Raw genomic sequence first — 25593 nt, forward strand, 5'->3', positions numbered from 1 at the left:
ACAGCTCTTGTGGTTCCCCCACACCATCATTACCCCTCCCTCTGCAGCCACACCCTTGGGCCCCGCACGCAGGGCCAGTCTCTCGGCAGGTGACTTGTTCTCAGTCTACAGCTCCACACTCAGTGCGCCCTGCTCTGTGTTTAATGTTCAGCTCTCACCATCTTAAAATTCTTATACTTTTTTGAACAAGAGGCCTGCATTTTTATTTTGCACCATATCCTCCAAATTGTGCTGTCTCTCCTGCCTTGGCCTGAACAGGAAGGATGCGGCAGGCCAGGTGTTTCAGAGGATCGCACCTTGAACTCTTGTCTCCTTGCACCGCTTGCCACATGCCTCCCATCTCGTTTCTCCTGCATTTCATCACCCACGTCAGTTCTGAATTTCCAGGTTTCTTTTTGTTGTTCATTTTTATTTATTGATTTTTTTTTAAAGAGAGAGAGAGACACTGATTTGTTGTTTCACTTATTTGTGCATCCATTGGTTGATTCTTACATGGGTTCTGACTGGGGACCGAACCTGCAACCTTGGCGTACGGGGTGACGCACTAACCAACTGAGCTAGCCAGCCAGGACCCTGAATTTCCTGATTTCTGACTTCTGATTCTCTCTGTGCTCTCAGTGCTTGGGACCCCGGTTCCCCAGGCTTCTCCCCATCTTGTGTTTTGCCCGTGGCTTGCCCGTCCTGCACCTCTTGTCTCTGCGGGTTCCTGCATGCTGCCTGCTCTGCTCAGAGAAGGGTCCTTGCTTCCCTCAGTTCTGGGCTCCACGCTCCTGTCCACAGGGACTCGGGGCCTCTCAGGTCGTGGCCCTGACCCCTCCCGCCTCCCTGTGATTATTGTCTGCAGCCTGCATCCGGCTCTCAGGGCCAGCAAGTGGGCCACAGAGCTGTGTAAACAAGTTCTAGATGTGTCCCTATTTGGGCAAGTCTGCAAGTGAAAAATAAGTTAGAATCCCAAGAATGCAGAGCATCTGAAGATTCCTTAGACTGGGGGCTTACTGTACAAAGTGTCGCCCAGATGAGAAGCGACCAGTCCCGGAGGGCCAGCTCTGAGAAAGCAGGGCATTTGTGCGTGAATTCCAGGGCACAAGAAATGTTTATTTCTTATTTTATCATCAGGTGGTTTTCTCTGAATTGCTTAGAAGCATGTGTGTGTTTTAACAACTTCCATTTATTTTAAATTAACATTTCTTATGGCCTTTGGCTAAGTCATAATTTTGGTAGGTTTATGAGATTTGGCAAATAAAAATACAGGGTGCCCAGTTACATTTGAATTTCGGATACACAACAAATGAACTTTTTTAGTATACGCGTGTCCCAAACGTGGCACGGGCCTCCTTGCATTTTGTCTTGTATGGAGGACAGAAACCCTGCCGTGCACAGCCTCAGCAGCAGCGTGTCAGCCCTCGGTCACTGGCCCCATCTGTGGAGTGTCTGCTTCGTGCCAGTCACCGGTCTACTGTCTCAGTCAATCCCTTGTTTTTCTACCCACTTTTACAAATGAGAAAATAGAGGCTTTGAAATGCTAAAAAAACAAACAAAACCTCATCCAAAGTCACGTTAGCCAATAAGTGACAGCCCCAGGATTTTGACCGTGGTCTGAGTCCCAAACCCACACCCTTTCTTCCACCCCACCTTCCCATCAGCTTTTCTCTCCGTCTTTCAGAGAAGTCAGAACCCTCGTGCTCACTGCCCTGTAAGCCCACAGAGCACCCTGTGTGTCAGCCTATAGGAGGCTGATCCCATGCACAGCTATTTTTAAAGCTAGAAACGAATGCTGAGATCCACACGGACACTCCAAGGTGGATCTGGGAAGCCTCAGATTCAGCTGAATCCTATTATTAGAGAGCTCACGGCAGCCTGATTCCCAGAAGATAGCTGGTAATTCTGGGAACCCAAACCCAGCAGCAAACCACACCACCCCATGCAGGGCCCTAAAAGGGTAATAAAAGCCAATGAAGTGCATTAAAATATGAAAAATTTTAAACCCTGAAGATTGAGATAATGGCTCCGGAAACACACATTTTTAGGCCAAAGTCAGACCACGCAAGGTAGACCAGAAATGATTCGCAGGGACAGCTCCCCACGGAGCCCAGAGAACATCAGGGCAGACTGAGAAGCTGGCTCATTTGCGTGTGCACGTCCACTCAGGAGCTCCGAGGCCACGGAACAGGCAGTCTGACCTCGGGTACCAGGCACTTTGAAGGAGGGTGTTCGGAGCGGTGGCTGCTGAGCGCAGGCCTAGCACACTTGCCATCTTAGTTTACTGTCAGCACTGCCTCCCCCACCCCTGGCTCGGCTGAGATGTTACTGACATGTAATGTGTGTAAGTTTACGGTGTACAAAGAGATGATTAGATACATGTATACATTGCAAAGTGATTACTATGGTAAGGTTAGTTAACACCTCCATCCCTTGAATAATTGTGACTGTGTGTGTGCTGATAACATTGAAGTTCTACTCTTAACAACTTGCAAGTCAGTAACACACACTATTGCTAATTATCGTCACCACGCTGTGCCTTAGATCCCCAGATCTTATTCATCTTACAGCTGGAAGTTTGTTTTATCGTCACTAGTGTTAATTACAGTTTTCTGTGTTCGTGTTGCATTTTGGGATTGGGGCTCCAGCTCTCTTCATGGTAATTTCACTTGAAACGGCTGGACAGAGTCATTCTGTTTTGCATGGTTCTCAGCTTCAGGGCAAAGAGGAAACTGGTGATGAGAACAGGCTATTTTGTTTCTCATGGACCCTTCCTCAGCCTCACCAAGGGCAGGTCTGGGTTTGAATCTTGGCTCAACCACTTACTAACCGGGATATGTTGAAAAAGTTGCCCATAATCTATTACAGTTTCGGAGCTGAAGATCAGAATAATAAAACCTCCCTTGCTGACACTTGATAAGGGCTCCAAGAGGCATAAATTGCTTTGTATGAATTGCTAAGTGGTTACTGTTTTGCAACAGTCCAGCTTCCCCTTCTAGCAGAGGGCAGAGACCCATAGATACTATTTTTAATCCACTTCAGTGGACTCTGACAGAAGCATCTGCTTGCATTGGGTTTGCATGCAAATCTCCTGTAGCATCCTGGTCCTTTTCTACCTGAAACATGTGTCTTCTAAAACGGTGCCTTATGGGAACAAATAATCAGTGTGGTTGCCAAAATATTTGAAGTATTTAGGTAGTGTCTTCAAGTTTTTAAGTGGAAAGCTATTCTACTAAGCTTAGAATACAACTACATTTTTGCAGGGAGGGGGCTTCTGAGCACACGGCAGTCCTCGTCTATTTAGTGTTTATTGAACATCTACTCTGCACCAGATATGATGCTAGGGAAGGTACACTGGCTTGTCCTGCTCTTAATGGTGCCTGGTTGGTGATTTGTTTATCAAACACAGAGTCACACAAAGAGAGATCTAATTACCATAGTGATAAATGCCATGAAGAGGAAGTCAGGGTGTGTGTGAGTCGAAAACAAGAGATGTCGAAAACAAGAGAAGTACCTGAGCTTTACCTTTCACAGGTAATTCTCTTCAACTCCTACCCAGGAAAAGGATTTCCTGTGAAAAGCAGTGACATAAAAGCAATTTAATGAAACAAAGTAAAACCCTGCAGAGGTTAGAGAGATGAGTATGGGGCATTCTAGATGGGACCCTCCTGACCCACCCTTGTCCATGGGCTGTGGGCCTGTAGTTATTTTGCTATCTGGCTCAGGAAAATAGTGGCCTCCTTGGTCTTTTGACTCTGTTCCAAGTAAAGACCTGGCTGTGTTCAGCAGCGGGGAGATGAGCAGCCAGGAGCTAAGGTGATCAATCTGGAGTATAAGAGTCAGCACCCAGCAGCCCCTGGGCACAACTAGGAGAACCCAGGCTGGAGTCACCAACTGCACCCAACCTCCCAGAGCTGCAGGGAGCAGCACAGTGTCACTGTGGGAGCATGTCAGACTGTAGAAGACGTTAGTAAGAGACAGGTCTGAACAGTTTTCAGGAGCTTCTAAGAACCCAGACGTGCCGTCCCTTTGGGAGCCACCCCCTCTCTGCCACAACCAAACAAGTCCAGCGAGGGGCCTCCCTGCCACCCGTCCCTGGCGTGAACTCGCTCCGGCAGCTTCACTGAGAGCGTGGGGCCCGAGTTGATCTTCACGTCAGGGTTCAGTTCTGGGACTCGGCCTTCAGTGGGTGCTGGTCCAGAGTCTTTCATTCGTGTGCTTTGTCTTTGGCGATGTGACTCTTTCTCCCCACGTGGGGTGCTGGTCAGGTTGTGACGAAGCCCCAGGGGATGCGTCTCACCACTTGCTGGCTTGTCTCCTGGGAGACGAGACGAGGACTCAAGCTCCATACGGGTTCCTGTCTTCATCTCCCATCCCATCGCGGCCGGAACTGTAGGCACGGCGGTAGACGGGGACCAGTCCCAAACTTAGCCTTTCATTCACCTTGGCTTTGGGGAGAGCAGGGTAAGGTTATAGGGGTGAATCATAGCCCTCCCTTCAGCAGATCTCGTGGTTCATCTGATTCTCCAGTAGTTGTGTAGAAGAGGGTGGAGATGGTGGTGAGGGGAAGTTCTGTCTTTTAAGTAGGAAAAGATGGGCAGTTTTCTCATGGGGGATGCATTTTTATTTTTCAGACGAGTCTTTGAGCTGTAATGATTTAATGGCATCTGTTTAATGGTACTGGCTTCTTTGTTTTACAGAAACAAACAATCACTGCTGTCAAAAAAGAGGTAATTAAGTCTCTGGTTCTAGGGAAGTTGGATTTTAAGCCCTCTAACCAATTATGTGTACTTTGGCTGTGCTCTCTGCACTCAGTAATGAAACGAAAGCCACGTGTAAAGTTCGAGGGACTGTTCACAAACCGATGAACAGCGGAGACTGGCGCAGCATCTTCTCAAGGTTCTCATGGGGCTGGTGCTGAGACGCTGGCTGTGGCCCCTCGGAAGGCACAGCTCTGTGGGACGGGCGAGCACGGGCTGTGGTGTCTGCGTCCCCACCTGGTCCCTGCTCCTGCGGTGACAGGGCTGTTCAGAGCCTGCCCAAGGTGGCAGTTACCTACTTTGGCAGATCTTATATCCAGGGCCCAGGACAGAGCCCTGGTGACCATTGGCTATCGAGGTTAGATCTGCTTGGCTACAGATCAGCCCCCATGTCTCGGTTTAATGCTCCTTAGAACTTTTTTTTTTTTTTAATTAGCGCCTTTTCCCAGACCAATGCATGATGGTTTCAGGAGGCCCCTGATTTGGCGTTTGGGGTCTCCCATTGACTGTGGGTACTGAGGTGTCTGCCTTGAGGGAATGGAATGGGGTGCTGTGATGGACGGATGGCTTCTAGTTCTGGAGGTCGCATGGAAATATCAGTGCTAGTGACACTCCAGGGAAGGGCAGTGGGACATCTTCTAATGCCTGTGTCTCTTCCAGATCATGTACTACCAGCAGGCCTTACTGAGGTCCACCGTGAAGTCCTCAGTGTCCCTCGGAGGGTATGTTCCTCACTTGTTGGTCTGGACGGCAGATAGGCAAGAAGAGAGCGTTTGCTTTAAGGCAAACTAGAGATCCTAGTGAACTCCAAGGGACAAAGCAGTCTCTTGGGGGTTGTTACCAGCTGCTCACTCAGCGCAAGTCACCAGGTCTCATCTCCAGTGAGGCAAAGTCAGGGGTGGGCGAGGCCCTGGACAAGCCTGTCACCTGTCTCAGAAGCCACCGCTGTGTGGGTGGGAGGTGGGGAGAGTTCATGGACTGGACCCTACGGGGACCCCTGAGAGCCAGCGTTCCCAACATCACCCATTCAAATTAATCAGGGATATGTGGGTTATGTTACGGAGTCAATTACTATTTTAATGTCTGTGATTTCACTTAAAACCCAATCAGGATACACTGGCAACATAGGTTTGGTTTATTGAACGTTGTTCAGGCTCTCTTGACCCAGTCCCCCGAGGACGTTATTTGAGAGGCACTACAGTGTTTGGGGTCACGCTACAAGGCCCAGAGCCTGCAGTGTTGGTGGGATAGGCACAGAGAAATCTGAAAGGGACTGGGCTGGGAGACAGCATTCCATTTCACAAGCACAGCAGGGACAGAGTTTTGTCCAATGCCTGCACTCTGAGTGCTGCTGGAGCAGTTTCCCGAGAAGATAGCCGTCAGCAGGTAACTGAACCGGCAGGAAAAGGAGGGCAGGCGGACCCAGTCTCTGGGGGCCTGACCCCCCAGGAGGCCGCTTCCCACTCGCCTTCCAGGATCGTCAAGTACAGCGAGCAGTTCTCGTCCAACGACGCCCTCATGTCCGGCTGCCTCCCCAGCAACCCCTGGATCACAGACGACACCCAGTTCTGGGATCTAAATGCCAAGTTGTATGTACCTGATATGTTGGCTTTTAAGAAATAGCTTTTTGAGTTATTTCCCAAGTCAATTTTTTTTTTTACTATATTCATAGACCCCTACCGCAGTCACCACAAGCAGGTCCTCCCCTCGGCGGGGTGGCCAGCTCCTAGCATCGGGCCCAGGGGACTTGTCCGGGGATGCATCTTCCTGACAAGTGGTGGCAGGCATCGAACATTTGCTCAATGAGGGCGGGGGAGAACTGGGGGGAGGTCTGGGCTGTGGGCCTCACACAGGCGAGAGGGGAGCCAAAGGCCCATCCAGGCCGCCACCCCGCACAGCCCAGGTGTCAGGTGCTTTTATGAACTGTGTCCCCGCAGGGTGGAAATCCCAACCAAGATGCGAGTGGAACGGTGGGCCATCAACTTCAGTGAACTGATCCGAGACCCCAAGGGTCGACAAAGCTTCCAGTACTTCCTCAAGAAAGAGTTCAGTGGTGGGTCTTTGATTTTTCTTAACAAAGAATTTACATTTAGAAAAGAGACTTGACTTCTAGGGTTCCCAAGGGGGCCTCACAGTTGAGGGGAAAATTTCATTTGCTCACATTAGTGTCACTCACCTTTCCAAGCACCCCATCCTCTCTGGCGCCCCCACTTTCTCACCCCGATCCTGGGGTCCCCAGCCCAAGAGCTCCCGTGGCTACTGCCACTGATACAGCTCCTCGGGAAAACCGGACGAGAAGGGGGCCAGAAGGCAGGCTCCCTCTTTTCGTCCCACAGCCGGAGTTCCTTCTCCAGCTCAGTGCCTGTCTACCCTGGCTGCACGTTCGGCTCATCTGGGGGTATTTTAAAACACACTTGCCTGGGTCCCATACCCAGAAGTTCCTTTTTAATTCATTTGGGGTGGAATTTCCCAAGGTTTGAACACTCCTCAGGTGATTCTAATGTGTGGCCATGATTAAGAGCTGCCCTCCTGGTCAGCTTCCGTCTGGGCCCTTGGAGGGTGCGATTTTACTGGAGTGGGTGGGGCCACATTTTAGACACACCCCACCCTGGCAGGGCTCTTGCACGGCCGACACTTGCAACTCCTTCAGTATCCAACACTGAGAAACATCTGGGAAAACCAAAGGCCAGGCCAGAACCGATTACATTAGGCTGAGCGTTCCACCGGCTTCCACACTTACATCGAATCATTTACTTTATGGGGTTCATTTACTCCTCACCAACTCCCCAGCTCCGGGGAGCATCCCACCTGAGCCTCAGCACTCAGCTGCTTATTCCCCGAGACCCATTTGCCTGTGTGGGGTTGTTCCTGAAACTAACCCCACGGGACATGCCATTAACTGGTGTGACCTCCTGATGCAACACATTACAATATAATATGGATTTTTGATGATCCTTCTCTCTAAGTATGCCTAATTGCCATGATATAAGAAAACCCAGTTATAGATGGATGGGGAAGGGGAGTGCATTCTGCACGGGACCCAAGCTACTAGCGAATGAGTGGATAGAGTGCCATCTAGTGGCAAAGTCACGAACCACACCCTGAGTTGATCCCACCCAGGCATCACTTAGTAACAAAATCTGTGGAAAAGGTTCCCCTGCATTATTGAAATGGTACACTTGGTGATTATCTCACGACACTCCTGAGGCTTCAAGTATGAGCAGGGTAGGTGAATCATCAGTTTGCTCATTTAATTAAAGACATTTTAAAATTGGGATATAATTTATATACCATAACTTCACATACCAAATAATTCACATGCCATCATCCACATACCCTTTTAAAGTGTACAATTCAGTGGCTTTAGTTTATTCATGGAGTGGTGCAACTGTTACCACTAGAACACGTTCACCACCTCCGAGAGAAAGCCTTCACCCATTAGAGGTCCTTTACTTTACTTCTCTCTTCCTCTGTTCCCCACTTCCTCCCTACCCCCAGCCCTAGGCAACTGCTAACCTACTTTTTATTTTAATAGATTTGCCTATTTGGGACACTTCATATAAATGGAATCATAAAACATGTGTTCTTTTGTCTTCTCTTACTTAGCACAGTGTTTTCAAGGCTCATCCATGTTGTAGCATATAAAACAATGCCTCATTCCTTTTCACAACAGAATGATATTTCATTGTGTGGACAGGCTGTATTTTGTTTATCCACTCAGCAGCTGGTGGACATTTGGGCTGTTTCAACTTTCGGGCTATTATGAATAATGCTGCTGTAAACATTCATGTACACCTTTTTGCATGCTCATTTACTTTTTTTAGTGGTAAAGTATTCATAACATACAGTTTTCCATTTTAACCACATGAAGTGCACAGTTCTGTGGCATTAAGTACACTCACACAGATGGGCAACCATCCCCAGCATCTGTCCCCAGAACCTTTCATCATCCCCCTGAACCTCTGTCCCTGTAAACACCAAGTCCTCATCTGCCCCTCCCGCCAGCTCCCAGCAGCCACCACTCTGCCTTCGGTGTCTATGAGTCCATATTTCTAGGTGCCTCATATAAGTGGCATCACTCGCTGCTTGTGCTTTTGAGTTGGCTTATTCCATTTAGCATAGTGTCGTCAGGGCTCATCCAAGTGGTACTTAGTGCCAGAATTCTGTTCCCTTTTAAGGCTGGATGACATTCCGCTGTGTGCACACACTACATTTTGTTTATACATTCCTCCACGGTTGGGCATTTGGTTTGCTCCCGCCTTTTGGCTAGTGTGAATAATTTCTTACTCAATTTTAGCTTCAAGCAGTGAACCCCTTTTGCTCTGGGCAGGATGGCCCACGTTGCACCTGGTGGGAGATGGATCACACACCCCTGTTTACTTGTGCCTGCAGTCTCAAGGACAACCTGATGTTTGGGCGGAAGAGGATGGATCTCTATAGACTTCTGGGAAGATGTCAGTCAGCTTAGAACTGTGCACCCTTTCGATCTGAAACACCTGGGGGCTTTCAAAATTACTGTGGAAGGAGAGGAGGGATCTTCTCTTGTCCACTTCCCCACATAGAGCCATTCTGTGATTCTCACACGCACACAAGGCACACACATGCACATACATGCACCCCCCCCCATGTACCCAAATGCACCCACCTCTGGCTCAGGTGACTGACCCTCGGTTAAGTCCCCTAGTGTAGTCTGGGCTTCCCCGACCTGAGAGCCAGTCTCTCAGCATCGCTGCTTGAGCAGCCTCTCTGTTAGGACCTTGAGCTGCAATATGCTCTGTGAGGGGCTCTCAAGGACGGGACCTCTACGCACAAAGGAGGCAGAGGTCACATGCAGTCACTGAACACGTGTGGAGGAAACGAGGCCCTTCATGGAGAAAACTTATCGCATAGTGACACTTGTTTACAAGCCCAGGCACATGCGGACCTGCTCCAGCACGTCTGCTATGGCTGAGTTCTGGGACAAAGAAGAGCACAGCAGCCTCTGGGGGGTGACATGCACCCTTGGGGACAGAGCAGCGATCATAGTTGACGCACAGAGCCGCAAACATGGCTGTGCCGACGTGGTTCATCCCACGGAGCACGCGCACAGCAGCCCCCAGGGGACCGTGCCCTCCGGGCTCCGGGACGCTGCTTTGGCTGGCCCCTCAGCCTGCCGTGGCTTGCTTTGTATAAGATGATGTTCTCCATGCCAGGGAGCTGACTCTATCCCAGCTAACCCATTTCTTTTCTTTTCTCTTTTCTTCTCCCCACTTGTTTCCCGTCTGGCTTTCATCTGTGTGGACCCCTCCGCCCTGGGCAGGGGAGAATCTGGGGTTCTGGGAAGCCTGTGAGGATCTGAAGTATGGAGATCAGTCCAAGGTCAAGGAGAAAGCCGAGGAGATTTACAAGTGAGGATTAGCCACTTCGCTGGAGGCCCCCCACCCGCCCCCACACCTGCCATGCTATAAATAGCTCACTGCTGCTGCTGTGGAAGGTCCCCCTGATCCTGGGGAATGTGCTCAGGGCTTTAAAAAGCCAGCTGCCCTGAATTACAATGCCTTGTCTTTGACTAAACCCCCTTAGGTCTCTTGAGAGGTAGGTGCGTGTGCGTGTGTGCGTGTGCGTGTGTGTGTGTGTGTGTGTGACAAAGAGATTGAGAGAGAGAGAGAGAATAGGTGAGGTGGGAAAACCAATTATTCTTCTGGACATCTTAGGGAAGTGAGGCCCGTGAGGGGGAGGGAAGTTCCCCAAGTGTCCGGGACTGTGGGCCCAGCAATCTTGCAGTCACTGGCTCTCGCCTTTACTTGCTCGGTGGAGCAGTAAGTCTGTCCCTCTGCAGGCCTGCCTCTCCTCCAAATTTCCCTGCCGGTTATGCAAGAGCCTAGAGTGTCCATTCAGAAGGGCCAGTCCTGCTTCTGCCGGTGGAGAGGGGAGGGGAGCCGAGGTGCATGGCCACTGAGGTCTGTACCCTCCCTCCTTCCCCGGCCTGGAGGGTGCTCCTGCCTTGCTGTGGTCACATCCCAGCTGGCCCTCTCTGTGCTGGTTGTAGTGGGCACCATTCGTGGGTTCTGTGGGCCCAGGGCTTTCAGTTCACTCAGCCGTGGTTTCCAAAGCCCAGCCACCACGTGGGCTGGAACCGGCTGTCCACAGCCACCCGCAGTGGGCCCACCGGCCCTTGCCTCTGAGCACTTCCACCTTTGGGCCCCTGGTCCCGTTCCTTCAAAAGGCCTCAGAATGGACCATCGCAGTTTTCGCAGAGGCACTAACAACATTGAAGAGAGAGCCTCAGGTCTCAGACTCAGAGGCTCCTCTATTCTCTCAAAGGTTTTCCCACCTCCTCCCACAGGGGGAGGGTCTGTGCCCCGAGAGAAAGGGGGATGCAGGGTGGTTGCCGGTCCAGGAAGGTCCCCCGACACCCTTCCCCAGGACCGTGGTGTCCATCGCCTGGCACCCAGCGGCCCAGGCGCAACTCCTAATTCCAGAAATCTGCTGCCAGGAAACCTGCTGCCTCCACCTCGTATCAGCTTCCTCGCTCCCCTGGCCCCCCCACTTAGGTAGTCTTAGCTCGAGTTCCAAAGTTTTCCGTGCAGCTTAGGAGGGTGGCGCAATACCCACCGGAGTCTTCTAACCCTCAGAGAGTCGCAGCGGGAAACCCCGCGGAGCTCCTGAAATGCCAGGTGGAGCCACAGGGTCAGGCAGCGTGGGTGAGTTGGGTTCCCACTGGCACCATTGGCGAGGAGGCCCAGGTCATCAGACCCTCGGGTGCTGGCGGCAGGGGCTGCCTCCCAGCTCAGCCCCGAGGTCCGTCTCCAAACGCACCTAGACCGGGCCAGGGGAGAGCAGCGGCAGCGGCCCTGGAGCTCCTGTGTGGAGGGGCCTCTGTCCGAGTCCCGGTGAAGAACGGGGCGGGGGGGGGGGCCGGGGGAGGTGGGGGGCAGAGGCCTTACGTTGGAGGTTGGGCTCCTCCATCCGTTTTTGCTGTCTCCTGAAGGTGGGGACACTGGTTAAACAGGCACGTTCCCAATACTGGCATGGTTGTTTTCTTGCTTCTGAGAAATGCTGCTTGACAACCTGTTGAAACTCTTACTGTCCCAAAAAGAGACCACTTTCAACGGGGAGACCTGAGTGACGCCAGCCCCTGCCTCTGGAGCAGCTGTGCACTGTTCAGTGATGGGCCGGGTGCAGCGGCTCTCGCTAACACTTCCCTCCCCGCCCCAGGCTGTTCCTGGCCCCAGGAGCGAGGCGGTGGATCAACATAGATGGCAAAACCATGGACATCACAGTCAAGGGGCTAAGGCACCCTCACCGCTACGTGCTGGACGCTGCGCAAACCCACATTTACATGCTCATGAAAAAGGTAGGTGCGGGGCAGGTCTTTGCTGATGATCCTCTGGGGCGAGGGATCCCTTCCCTTCTCGGGGACCTGGAACGTTCTTCAGATGGGGGGGCAAAGGGAGGTGACGTGGCTGTGGCTTTGCTGGTGTGGGCATGCAGGACGGCCAATTCTCTCTGCCATCTGTCCCCGGGCTGGAACCTGCTTGAGCCCCGAGCTCGCCGTCTGGGGAGGCCCGCCTGTGTGTGCATTGCAGTGGGCCTCTCACTGTGCTGTAGTGTCACAGGCGGTGATGACATTGGTAATGACAGTGTAGCTCCAGGAGCTCTTACTGAGGGTTTACAAGCTGCAGTCGATGGGCCCAGCACAGACTTGAATCAGACACACCCCACGAGGTAGGAATTGCTTCTCCGGAGTCCAGAGGTTTGCTCAGGGTCTCCCCAGGGGTGTCCGCCTGAGTCCAAAGGCCGAGTGCTTCCTCTCTACGGTAGAACCGTGGCAGCTCCGGTGGCCCGGGCCCCGAGCACATGTAACATGTTCGGGAGGTCAGTGTGTGTGGTTACCGCACACCCTGTGAGAATTCAGACAGCCTCCCAGATTATTAATAAAAATGAAAATGGTGGAAATTTTTGGGACATTGTTTAAACAAAAAAGGGAACCTGAGAGAAAATGAATCACTTAATTTTTTTAACTATCCTTGAGATGAAAGTTCCATGGTATCTATCACTGTTTTATTTTTTTAATGTTTAAAAATTACTTTTCAAATTTTACATTTCAATGACAGTTTACATTCAGCAGTATTTTGAATTAGTCTCAGGTGTACAACACAGGGTTGGACCGCCACACACCGTACAAAGTGCCCCCCCCATTTCCAGTTCCCACCTGCACCATACATCGTGATTGCGTATTATTTCAATTGCCTTTCTAAAAAATCAGCATTCGGGCTCCAATTTGGCCTTGGAGAAGTTGTCTAGTGCAGTGGCTGCTCGGTGCCACGTCCGACGAGACTGTCTTCAGCAGCTTCAACTTCTCACACGGCAGTCACTCCTTTGAGGGCAAAGAGTCTCTAGAAACTTTGTTAAACGGCGCAGGTCTGCGTGGATGGCATTTTTATTAGTTTTCCTCTTTATAGTCCTTTTGCTTAGTGTTTTTAAGTGTATTGTATTATAAAGAAATAGTTTTACTTTGCTTTGCAAATATGTAACAATTTAAATTTTCACCCAGCCAGATGAGCCATTTATTCCTCCTTAGTGGGGTTTTCTGTTGTTTGCCTTACAAGAAGGTTTCCCGCAGAATTTCTTTAATAAAGGTCTTTCTTAATGTATTTGAAAATACATTTTGATTCTTAAACATATGGTTTTTGTACAACCTTGGAGGGAGGCAGCCACGGGGTTCAGCTACGAGCCAGAACAAAACAGAATCATGGGTAGCTTGATAATGAGGCACGCAGGGGTGGCAAAGGGAGGTTTACAGTGATGATAACGTGAATCAGTTCACAGAGCGATCACCATCATCATAACCTGCATGTCTTTTCCACGCAGACAACTGTAAACCTACTTCTGCCCCCCGCAAGCTTATTGGACTCGGTGTCACTACAGGGTGTTTCCTCCATAATAAACTTAACACAGCCTGATGGTTTCCTAATCCCTACGCCCAGACTCTCTCCTAGTTCTCATGATGTTTATGGCTACCCCTTCATCCTTAAAGCAGTCCTCCTTCCATAAATAAAAAAGTTTCCGATCCCTGGTTGTTGCTGTGGGCTTTGTCCCCTGCGTGTTGTGACAAGAACTGTTTTGAGTGGGCTTGGAAGCAGCCAGCGTTCATGAGGCGACTGCTCTCAACCTCACCAGGGTCCAGGATGTACCCACGCAGGAAGAGTCTGAGCCTGGGTCTCGGTTTCATTTTTTCTTGCCGTCATACCCCAGGTGAGGGCAGACAGGGAGGTTAGCAGGCTCCAAGCAGGCTCCATGCTCGTGGCTGCCCATTGTCCTTGGAGGAAGGTATTGGGTGGGACGGGTAGTTGCAGGTGTCCTCTTGTCTCATGCCCACTTCACGGAAGAACCCCCAATGAGGATTTAGGGTGGGGGGCCCAGATTGCGATGATCTAGCCTAAAGAGCAGTGGGGTCCCCTGGAGGCTTGTTCAGACCCAGGTTGTCCCGCCCCCAGAGTTTCTGGCTCGGTAGGTCTGGGCCGATCAGAGGATGTGCGTTTCTAGCACTTTGCCAGGTGACACTGGTGCTGCTGGCCTGGGGACCACACTTGAGATCCGATGCTTTGGAGTTGCACCAAAATGCCTTTCACACAGAGGGGCAAATTGTCTTAACCTTCTTCTGATGGCTGAGGGAGGGCTCAAAAATGGCAGGCATGTTCGTTTCATTAGACACTTCCCTCCCATAATTACGGTTTTTCTCTTGCTCCCACCAGGATTCTTATGCACGGTACTTGAAATCTCCAATCTATAAGGAAATGCTGGCCAAAGCTATTGAACCCCAGGGAACCACCAAGAGAAGGCAAGTGGGAGGAGCTGTAACTGCTGGTTGCCTGACGCTTTGTTTCCCGACAAGTAGGGGTCTCTTGCTGCCCACTGGCTGTGGCTGAGATATTTGTTTGATGAAAATACTGGGGACTGGGAAGTATTTCTCAGGGTACGGTTGCCGCATTGGCTTCATGATGCTCTGAAGTCACCCTAGCAGGATTTCCTCAGCCATTACTGCCAGTAAGTTTTGTTTCCCTTGTCCTGGTTGGAAAGAGCATTTTTTAAAAAAGGTTTTGTTTATTTTTTAGAGAGAGGAGAAGGAAGGGAGAAAGAGAGGGAGAAATACATCAATGTGTGGTTGCCTCTCCCACGCCCCCTGCTGTGGACCTGGCCTGCAACCCAGGCATGTGCCCTGACTGGGAATCCAACCAGTGACCTTTTACTTCGAAGGCTGGTGCTCAATCCACTGAGCCACACCAGCCAGACCTGTGAAGAGTCTTATCAGACATAATTATACTTACCACAATTTTTTAATTAAAAAATTTTAATTTTTTTTGCAGCTCATCATTTTTTTAAATTGCTACACTTCTCCACTTCCAGACCAATATATGAGGATTAATTTAGCCACATCCTCGTACCCTTGCAATGTCCCAAGGCCTTATAGAGAGTAACAGCTTGTACTCCAAGAAAAGTGGTGGATTGCTGAGGGGAAATGGACAGTGACCTTCTAAGAATTCTTAGTGACTCCTTCCAGTGCCTGGTCGTTAGCCCCTTCATTCTCATCTTCCTCACTGGAGACCAGAAGGTCTCACCTGGCAGGGCCCCTGGGCAGAGGGTGGAACAATGTTCTGAGGGGGCAGTTTGAACTCATTTTTTGGGGAAAAAGAAACTTCTGTCACAGCGATTTTCAACCTTTTTCATCTCATGGCACACATAAACTAGTAAAATTCTGTGGCACACACATAATATATTTTTTTGCTGATCTGACAAAAAATTGGTATAATTTTGATTGATTTACAAATGATAACAATAGTAATCACCTACACTTTTTGCTCTAAAGTGACTTTTGGAAAAGTAAGGTGCTTCTACTTGTATATAAGGATTTCTGGCCTTGGCTGGTGTGGCTCAGTGGACTGAGTGCTGGCCTGAGAACCAAAAGATCGCTGGTTTGATTCCCAGTCAGGACACATGCCTGGGTTGTGGGCCAGGTCCCCAGTAGGGGGCATGTGAGAGGCAACCACACATTGATGTTTTCTTCTCTTTTTGTCTCCCTTCCCCTCTCTAAAAAGAAACAAATAAAACCTAAAGGGGAAAAAAAAAAGGACTTCTGATACCAAGAATTAACCAATCAGACACAACTTTATTATGTGACATGACCAATAAGATGCAACTTTATTATATGACCTATATATTTATGGTTCTTAACAGAGCATTCACACTGGACAGCGATCATTGTGTTGGGTGTTATCGTTTTTTTAATTTGACACCCCAAGGGAAAAGAGGTCAGTGCCCCTGACTGAACAGTCAGGTGTTGCACGTTTTAAAAATTCTTGTGGCACATGGGTTGAAAATCACTGCTCTGTGGGGACTGAAGATTCCAAAGCATAACCAGACGACAGCCTGAACAAAGACGTGGGACTTTGGCGGAGGTTTCCCAGCGCCAATGCGAGACCGTCCCCGCTTCGTTAGTAAATGTTCCCGTTTGCGGCTCAGCCCACGCTGGGCTCTTATCCAGTATCTCTAGTCAATTCAAAAGTGGGGGTGGGTGGCTGGACCAGAGCCTTTATCAAAGGAGCTTTTAAAAAAAATAACCCAACTTGGTTTCATTCTTGAGGATAATGGCACTGTTATGAAAAGGAGAGAAAGGAGGTCTTTGTGGTGCTATTCTTCTAGGTTTACCTGGGAAGGAAGGGAGTTCAGGGTCCCTGGGGATTTGAAAGCGTCTCCTTTAAGCCACAAGAAAGGGCCATAATCGCTCCACAAGCCCTGCCTGAAACTAGTGGGGAAGGCAGGGGAGTCTCCCACTGCTCGCTGCAGACGTTTTGTGAGCGGAGGCAGACCTGAGAAATCAGCTGGGATCTGCTCGCGGGCACTGGGGGCACTTTGGGGGCCGCGGCGGCCTTAGACCACAGAGGTGGCCTTGGACCACAGGGGTGGCAGTGCTGCCACTGTCACTGCCGCCGTGCATGGGAATACACCTGAGGGTGCTTCTGTAACTCGTGAGGCTGTGTTTATAACTGTGTGGGGTGGGGGTGAGTGCGAGATTGTTCTGTGACTCGCAAGTGTAAGACAATGCATGAAACTTTAATTTTTCTAGAATGAGAGAAATCGAGCTCTGAGCCTCCCCTTGGCAGGGCGGGTGGGAGACCCAGCATCAGGCACGCCCTGCTGTCAGGGAGCCCCCCTCTTCCCCAGGGCCAATAAGGAGTTCTGTGGGCTTCTGTGGGGCAGAGGTGTGGGGAGGTCCTAGGGTTTAAGTCCACCATTGCTGCTAAAATGTTTGTTTTCCAAGCCTCTGGGTTGTTTACCTGCTCATTCTCCCCTGTATCCATTCCCCGGAGCTTTGTCCTGGCTTCCAAGGCCACGGTTGAGAGAGTTTGGTCCCAGGAGGCCATGTTTAACTTCTGCAGAAGGCCCTGACTCATTCGGTGCCTGTGCCCAGAGCCGGCAGCTCCCCGTCCCTCTGTAGGCCCTGTTCCCTTTCTCTGCCCATCAACGCCAGACCTTGTCAACAGCCCAGCTCTCTCCCTCCTTCCTAGAACCTTGGCTTTGGAAAACAAACACTCCAACTCTCCCTTGAGGCAGGAACCCTTGGGCTTCCAGTATCCAAGCCCCGCCTTTCCCCTTCTTTCAGGAAGAGCCCACGGGAAGTTGGGATGACAAATTGATTTCTAAACATTGTAGGTGTGTCCAATCATCACCATCCCAGCAGTCTTCCCTGTGCCTAGCCTAAAATCTGGTGGCAGTCAGGACTCACTCTGGTCCCATGCTCCAAGGGCAGAGAAAAGAACTAAGGTGGGGCCCACCTCTGACAGCCCCATCTGAGGTTCCCCGGGAGAAGGAGGGAGCAAGTCCAGATTCTGGCCTCCCAGCCCTGCCTCCAGAGCAGGTGGTAGGGGTCACTGCTGGGCAAGCCTGTGGCTTTCTGCTGACCTCCAACCCTGTCCCTCCTTCCAGCTCCAGCCTCCCATTTATGCGGCGTCACCTGCGCTCCAGCCCGAGCCCGGTCATCCTGAGGCAGCTGGAGGAGGAAGCCAAGGCTCGAGAGGCAGCCAACACGGTGGACATCACCCAGGTCATGAGCAAGCTGGACCGTAGGAGCCAACTCAAAAGGGAGCTGCCTCCTAAATAAGTCTACAGTTCCTGGGGGTGGCGAGGGCCTGCCCTTGGGAGAGGCAAACAGGCAGGGTCAGAGCCTAGAAGAGTCATTCCCCATCCCAACTCCCTCCGACCTCCTTCAAGGTGGGCTTCCCGCTACCAAGGCAACTCACGCTGGTTCTCTCACTCCAGCAGCCCCAGGGCAGGGTCGGCAGTGGTGGGGGCAGGGCGCCTGACTCAGCTGCTGTGTGACCACCCGTCTTATGGGAGGGGGCTCTTGTAGTGAGAACCACAGAGAAAACAGGCTGATTTGCATTCCACCACTTGCTTTGGAAAGTTAAAGAGAAGGCCTTCCCGCGCCCCCTCCACTCCCAGGCATAGTTCGCTCAGGCACATTGGTTTTAGGTAGTTTAGTGAAACGCCCCCTCCCGTTCTCACCTGTCCAGTTTAGACTTGGCCTCTGAAGCAGTCGCAGATCCTGCCAAGGGACGAGTCGCAGGGCTTCCCTGTGGGTGCGCGTCACTGGGCGCCTCCTGAGCAGTCAAGGTGAAATGGCCTTCAGAGGAGCATCTTTTTGGATAAAGATCGAAGGGGTTGATGTCTTCATTCACAGGAGGAGGGATGGTAGATATCTGTGCCATTTTCAAGAGGGGTCAAGGTCAAAGATAATACCCTCTCAGATATTGCCTAGATATTAGTGCTTCCCTCCTTTGTAGCTGTAGGCTAGGCCAGCCCTGTGGTCAGGGTGGAATGGAGGGCAGTTCAGACTCTAACCTTGAGAGGCCTACAAAGTTATCTGTGAAAGCAGGCTTGCCCCACACACCTGTGTAAGAAGGGAAAGGAGATAGAACAGGTTGCTGAGCCACCTTGCACGGCAAGAAGGCTCACTCATTGAGCATGTTTACTGAGTGCCTACTATGTGCCAGGCATTGGAGAATAAAATAGACATAGTCCCTGTCTCATGGAGCTATCACATGTCTGGGACTGACAAAAATAATGAAGCCAACTGTATCAGGTAGCTGTTGCTGTGTAACAACTACCCAGAAAGCTGGAGTGGCAAGTGATCGTAAGTGTTCATTGCTCATGTGTGTAGGGCCATCTGTGCGACTCTGTTGGTCTTGGTGGCATTCATTCCCCTGCCAGGGGCTGATGTGTGGTGGTCAAGGCTGGGATGAGTGGAATGCTTCTTCTCCGCTTCACATGTCTCATCCTTCAGCATGAACCCAGGCACGAGGCTGTGGGCATGGCAAGGGACTGAGTGGGAACACGTAAGGTTTTTGAGGGGCAGGCTGGAAACTGGCACACGGTCTCTTCCCCTCATTTGTTTGGCCAGAGCAGGAACCAGAGCCCACTGAGAATCAAGGGGTGGGAAAATAGACTCTATCTCTTTAGTGAGAGAACTTTCAAAGTCTCGTGGCAGAAGGAAAGGAGACAGGGAGGGACAGAGAATTGGGGCCATGATTGCCATCAACAATGCAAACACATACATGGCAAAACCCGTAGAAGCTGTTATTAAGGAAATGGATATGTGTGTGAGCAAGATGAGGGGGTGCGTAGGTTACGGAGGCTTCTCCCAGGTGGTGACAGATGAGCAGCTGATGGAAAGAGCTGGCCATACAATGAATGTGGGCTAGGCAGGGAGACCTTTCCAGGCCAAGGGGGCTGCGTGGACAAAGGCCCAGTGGTGGGAGACGGCTCGGAGTGAAGGGGAGCACTGGGGAGGGGTGGAGCCTGGTGGACAAGGGGGAAACGGAACGAGATGAGGTGAGAGAGGTGGGCAGGGCCAGGTCATCGAGGACTTTTTAGGCTGTTGTGAGGAGTCTGCGGCTCTTGGTTTCATATAAGCAAAATGATTTTTCTTCCTGGGGCCAACTTTGCTCATTTGCTTTTGGGGACAGTGAGGGAAGGGTAGGCGAGAAGGAACCGGAGGGGGTAGTGCATACTGCATGCTGAGCCTGAATGCGGCCCTCTCCCCGCCCGCCTGCTCCCAGGGAATCAGAGTTCAGGGGGCCACAAGGGCTCACTCGACTTCTCACTCACTTTCTGAACAGAAATCGCATCTCTTTGTGCCATCTGCTCTGCCTTTCATTAAAAATCCTGTGATTGTGCCCTCATGTCAACATTCCTGCTCCATTTCATGCTCCTTCCCCCACTTCTGTCGGCTCCCCTGCATAATAAAACAACAGCACAGCACAAAACAAAGCGAAACCGGGCTCTCCTTCACTGTGTCTCTGGCGTGTCCCATTTCTTTGCCGTGTGCCTTGCATTCCACTGCTTTGCTGCTTCACACCAATGGTGGGTATGGCATCATCTGGAAGGGCTGGGTCACCAGGTGCAAGCCCCAGGCCTCTCTAAGAGTGGCCAAGGTCATGGTGGGCTGGGGTGGAAAATGCATCCTGCTTAGAGTGTCCAGGGCCAATTGGGTTAATGGTTATTTGCCCAGAAGGAAGGACCTCCTCAGCCCAGGTAAGTGAAGCAGCACAGTGGCCACCTTCCTTACCTGTACTGTCATTCATCCTGGGGAAGAGAATGGAGGTGGGGGCAGGGGGCGAATGGGATGGGGAAGAGGACAAAGAATCAGGGGAGTGGGGGTGTGTGGAGTGGCTCATAGCTGTATGATCTTGGTTACACTGCACCATCGCCATGAGCCTCAGTTGTTGTTTTTTTAATCTGTGAAGTGGGGATTAGAATGAGGGTCTGTCCCTAGTTCTGTGTAAGTATGGTGGGGTGTTCTCACTTAGTTCAGGGAGGAGCAGTTGGATGTGTCTCACAACAAAGCCTATTTCATCATTCTGCTGTTTTGGCCCACTCTCCAGGGCCCCAAGTCCTACCCAGACCCCACAGGCAATGGGATGGCAATAGGGATCAGCAGAAAAAGCAAGGGCGTTGGGGTGACACAGAACAGGGGTCAAATTCTCATTCAGTCATGGGGTTAGTCATCTGTTGCCACCTAACAAATGCACAGAAACAGCCGCCCTCCACTCCCCGGCTCGTGGTTGGCCAGGTGGGGCTTGGCCAGGCTCTGCTCAGGGCCTCGCACCCAGGTGTCACGGGGCCGTGCTCTTCGTGGGAAGAACCTGCTTCCAAGCCCATTCACACTGTTGGGAGGACTCAGTTTCTCACTGTGGATGGGAGGCTCCAGTTTTTTCCTGGCTGTCAGCCGGTGGGGTTGGGGGGCCGCTCTCAGCTTCTACAAGCTGTCCGAACTCCTCGCCACGTGGACCCCTCCACCTGAGAGCCAAGAGTGGAGAGGTTTTCCCTCACTGAATTCCTGTCCTGTCTCAGGCCTGTCTTCTGTCCCTGGTCTCTAGTCTCAGCTCTGAAGGACCCACATATTGAGGTGAGGCTCACCCTGATAGTCCTTCCCCAAATTCACCTGTCATGTAGCCTGGCCATGGGGGTGCCTACCAATAGCATTCGCTGTGTACACCCACATGAGGGATGGAGGCAGGGTTCCTGGGGGCCACCTTGGAGTTCCATTGTACACACCACACTGGCTGATGGGCTGTGAGAACCCGGGGAGGGTGATGAACCCCTTTGGTCCTCAATATTCTCTTCTCTAAAATGAGGCATCTACAGATTCGTAGCGTGCCTACTACACAGCAGATGCTTAATGGGACCCTCTTCTTTCACCTAACAGTTGTCCCCCAGCCCTTATTTAGGGCCCAGTTCCTCCCCCACCCATTGTTGTTCTTCTTTGCAGACTGTCTTGTGTGGAAACTGTGTCCCCACAGAAGGGAGGCGTTGGAAGCATAGCTCAGAGCTCCTCAAACTTAGTGGGCACAGTGACGCCCTTGGGTGTCCATTAGAAGATGCTTTGCTTGAATCACGTGCCCTGAGAGTCTCCGTCAGTGGGTCTTGGGTGGGGCTAGGATGTGCCTTTGCAGCTGGCCCCCGGGGTGATTCTGATGAGACACCCAGCTAGCAGTCCCATGTGCAAACTAAGGTGTCAGGGAGCCTGGTTTAAAACCTGCCCTGCTGTTCCCAGCAGCGTGTCCCAGGGGCTTGGTTCCTCGAAGCGTTGGCTTCCTTATCTGTAGGATGGACATAATAATAGCTCCCTCCCTGAGTGGCTCTGGGAAGTAAATGCAATACTCTACATAAAGTACTCAGCTCAGAACCTTACATTTGCTAAGTTCTCACTGCTAATTAACAATAATAACCATTCGGCTTAGTGTAACAACCCAGTGGCCCCAGATATGGTCTGTTGACCTGTGGGTATCTGAGCAATCAAGCAGAATCAGTGGCTCCTGTTTCATCGCAGAATCTTGCTTGACCTTGAACTTCAGGAGGCAGTTGGGAGAGAATGTAGACCCCCCCCCCCCACACACACACACAGCAAAGCACACTGTGGCCTCCTGGGTTTCCTTCCCTCCAAAAGCTGTTCTTGCATGTACCTGCCTTTTCTTCTCTAAGTTGGGACTGGCCCACTCAGGTGACCTGGAAACTAAGCCGCAGGCCGCAGAACCAGGCAGTCACCTTTCGGGGCCCACAGTATCTAGGTCCCAGGGTGGCAGGCAGGTCCCTCTAGGCAGGACCTTGGGGTGGCTGTGGTGTGTCCTTCACTGAAATCATTGCCAGTTCTCCCTTGGAGGCAGTGTCGGTCCAACTGTCTCAGGGGTCCCCTCTCCCTAGCAGGGCCAGCATGTCCTTAGGTCCATCCACTCTGGGCTTTGGGGTGGCACGTGGCCACAAGGGGCCCTCAGGGTGGGATCAATGAGCTCCAGGCAGTGGGCCTGTGCAACCTGGGCAGGGAAGAGAGGTGACAGCAGAGAACCTCCCCGAAAACTCCAATTTTCACTTTCCCGCTCAGTCTGAGCTCTCTTGGGCTCCTCAGGCTGAAAACGTGCCTGACCCAGCCCTCCTGCCCCAGAGCTCCCGGACCCAGGGGCCATGGTGGCCCAGGGAGGCTGAGACACTCCTCCTCCGAGGAGTAACCTCATCACCCCATATTTCCTCTTCCTTCTCCTGGCTTGTCCAGGTTCTACATCCAGTCTTTCTTCCTGGCCACCCCGCTCTGCTCACGGGAGGCACAGGGAAGAGCTGGGTCCGGGCCAGCCCCTAGCTCTGGTCAGTGTGGACACAGGTGTGGGTTCAGGTCAAGGTGGGTGGTTTCAGGCGTGGAAGAGTCAGCCAGGCACAAGCTGGGGCTTCTTCTGTCATCTCTATCACCCTATTAATGCTCTAAATGCCTCCAGCCCTCAGGTTGGGAACCGAGCATAGAGAAGGGATGATGGCACGAGGCAGGCACTAAACATTGCTCACTGGGGGACTGGAATTGGGGGGCAATTGGGAGTTCAGCCTGGCCACACCCAGCTTCTCAGGCCTGGAGGAAGCCAGTCTATGCCCTGGGATGAAAGTGCCGAAGTCTGGGGACCATGGCCAGGGCTTGGGGACAGGCAGGCCCTTTGACAGGAGGCCTCTGAGTGGCTGTGCCACTGTCACAGGTGGCTTTGGGCACCCTTTCCAGCTTCCCAGGGGATAGCTATACCAGGGGACAGCCGTGCCCTCTGCTTTGAGCACTGCAGGGGCTGAGTCAGCAGAGGGCGGCCCCGGGCCCATTGACTGGTCAGTCACCTGTCTCACTCTGAGCTCTCTCTTTCTTCCCTGCAGCCAGGCCAGCACACCGCTCCCAGCCCCCACCTGGCTGTGTACACGGGGACCTGCGTGCCCCCCTCTCCTTCCAGCCCCTTCTCCCCCTCCTGCCGCTCCCCTAGGAAGCCCTTCCCTTCGCCAGGCCGTTTCATCCGGAGACCCAGCAACACCATCTGCCCCTCACCCATTAGGGTGGGCTTGGAGAGCTCCTTGGGCTCTGAGCAAAAGGGGGAGGCCTGTGGATCCAGTTCCCGCCAAGGACCCTCCACCGCTGACACCAGCGAGTCCTCGGCCGACTGCCCTGGGCCCCAGCTGCTGCCCACGGCCCCTCCCAAGGCCCGCATGGCTCTGTCCTTCAGCAGTTTTCTGAGACGAGGCTGTTTAGCCTCTCCGATCTTTGCCAGGCTCTCGCCCAAGTGCCCCGCTGTGTCCCACGGGAAAGTGCAGCCCCTAGGGGATGTGGGTCAGCAGCTGCCACGGCTCAAATCCAGGAGGGTGACAAAGTAAGAACCAGAGGGAATTGCACTGTGCATGTGTGCACATATGTCCTCGGGCATGTTCACATGGGCACACATGCACATGTGTCTGTGGACACACACATGGATGCTCACGTGCCTGTATGCATGCATGTGTACATGCACACACATCCGTGCACATAAGTGTGTGCATATGCATGTATGTCTACAGGCATGAACATTTGTATGTATGCACATGTGTCTGGACACACACGCTTATGTGCTTGTGTATATGTGTATGTGCACATGTTTGTGCATGTGAGTGTGTGCATGTACACTTATGTCTGTGGGTGTGCATGTCTATTTAGAGTCTTCCCACTTGGCATTCCCCCTGCACCCCCACACTTGCTTTCCTTTTGCGTCTGAAGCTTTTTCCAGATCAAAATGGATGTGCGTATGGAGAATGGAGCCTGCCTGATGGACTCAGAGGACACGGGGACAGGAGAATCGGGTGACCGGGCCATCAGGAAGGAGGTCATCTGCCCCTGGGAGAGCCTGGCCTAGGGGAAAGCTGGCTGAGCCGGGGCCCTTGGACCAGGCAGGTGCTCCCGAAGACTCTGCTGCTTTGGGCCACAGGACACGCTCTCAAACCAAAGTGCATTAAGATCATACCTGGGGGCCGAGAGCCAAGATGGGGTAGATTTTGAGGAAGAGTGCTTTGTCTGGACTCCCAGGGGCCAACTCCCTCCCTGCCCCCTGACCTTCTCTTCTTTGGGCAGAAGAAAAGCATGCGGATCAGATGACTTTACTTGCTGCCTTAAAACCGATAAAAGGATAACTTGTAAGAGTCTCTTGGATTGAAATATTAGTGCGTGTCTGGTTTTCTTAGTTATTTATGAGCTATTATTAATGAGTTAAACTCATATCTTCTTTGTTTGTTTTTTGACAAAGAACTTGATTTCTGCCTAAATCGGTTTGTGTGTGATGCTTTGTACAGCAGTGCTCACCAGAAGGACACCCTAGTGTGTGGCATCACCCAGGAAGGGGGCTGAGGGAAGGCACCCTTCTAGAATGCCAGGAGTATTGTTCAGACCCACTGAGAAGCAGATGCCAAGATGGGGGTAGGTGGGCAAGGGATTGTTGGGGAAACACCTGTGAAGAATGGGGAGTAGGAGCTGGAGAGGGGCCAGGGCCCTTGGGCCATGATGCTGGGCTGACCTCTGGGGAAGGGGAAGCGGGCAGGGAGAGGAAGTTTTGGCCAGGCTGTTGGGGTGTCCTTTAGCCAAAGTCACTGGTGGAGGGGTCCTGTGTCTTGCGAGAATCATTCTGCACGAGTATCCCCACTGGGCAAGGTCATCGGCTAGGAGCACCTGTGGGAAGCCTGGCCCTGGCATAGACATGCTGGTGGCCACGGTACCTGCAGCAGGAGACCTGAGCGCACATTGCCATGGCTGCTGTACCAACCCAGCAGGCACCTCTGCAGGTCAGGGCCTCAGTGCACCGCTCCAAACTCTTCTCCAGCTATTCATTCAACAAGTCTTTACTGAGCCCCTGCTGTGTGACAGGCACTGTGCGAGGCCCCGGAGACGCAGTTGTGACTCCTTGCTTCACGGAATCCATCTAGAGCAGTGGTTCTCAACCAGGGACAGCTCTCCCCCAGGGCACAGGGAGCAGTGTGTCTGGAGACAGTTTTGGCT

General features: G+C 52.0%; 1 protein-coding gene across 2 annotated transcripts in view; it reads left to right on the forward strand.

Moving 5' to 3' along the window:
* Positions 1-24771, forward strand: part of RGS9 (regulator of G protein signaling 9) — a 52654-nt gene extending 27883 nt beyond the window's left edge. For both annotated transcript variants that reach the window (XM_045835953.1, XM_045835954.1), the window contains exons 10-19: positions 4680-4709; positions 5400-5461; positions 6215-6328; positions 6677-6792; positions 10039-10126; positions 11937-12075; positions 14477-14562; positions 17706-17823; positions 23460-23944; positions 24325-24771. In XM_045835953.1, the coding sequence (XP_045691909.1) occupies positions 4680-4709; positions 5400-5461; positions 6215-6328; positions 6677-6792; positions 10039-10126; positions 11937-12075; positions 14477-14562; positions 17706-17823; positions 23460-23944; positions 24325-24460 (1374 nt within the window). In that variant the 3' untranslated portion in view covers positions 24461-24771. The remainder of the gene's footprint in view (positions 1-4679; positions 4710-5399; positions 5462-6214; positions 6329-6676; positions 6793-10038; positions 10127-11936; positions 12076-14476; positions 14563-17705; positions 17824-23459; positions 23945-24324) is intronic.
* Positions 24772-25593: the final 822 nt, after the last annotated feature.

This window comes from Phyllostomus hastatus, unplaced genomic scaffold (assembly GCF_019186645.2).
Source record: "Phyllostomus hastatus isolate PE091 unplaced genomic scaffold, TTU_PhHast_1.1 phas_contig_210, whole genome shotgun sequence".
In the NCBI taxonomy this organism is placed as follows: domain Eukaryota; kingdom Metazoa; phylum Chordata; class Mammalia; order Chiroptera; family Phyllostomidae; genus Phyllostomus; species Phyllostomus hastatus.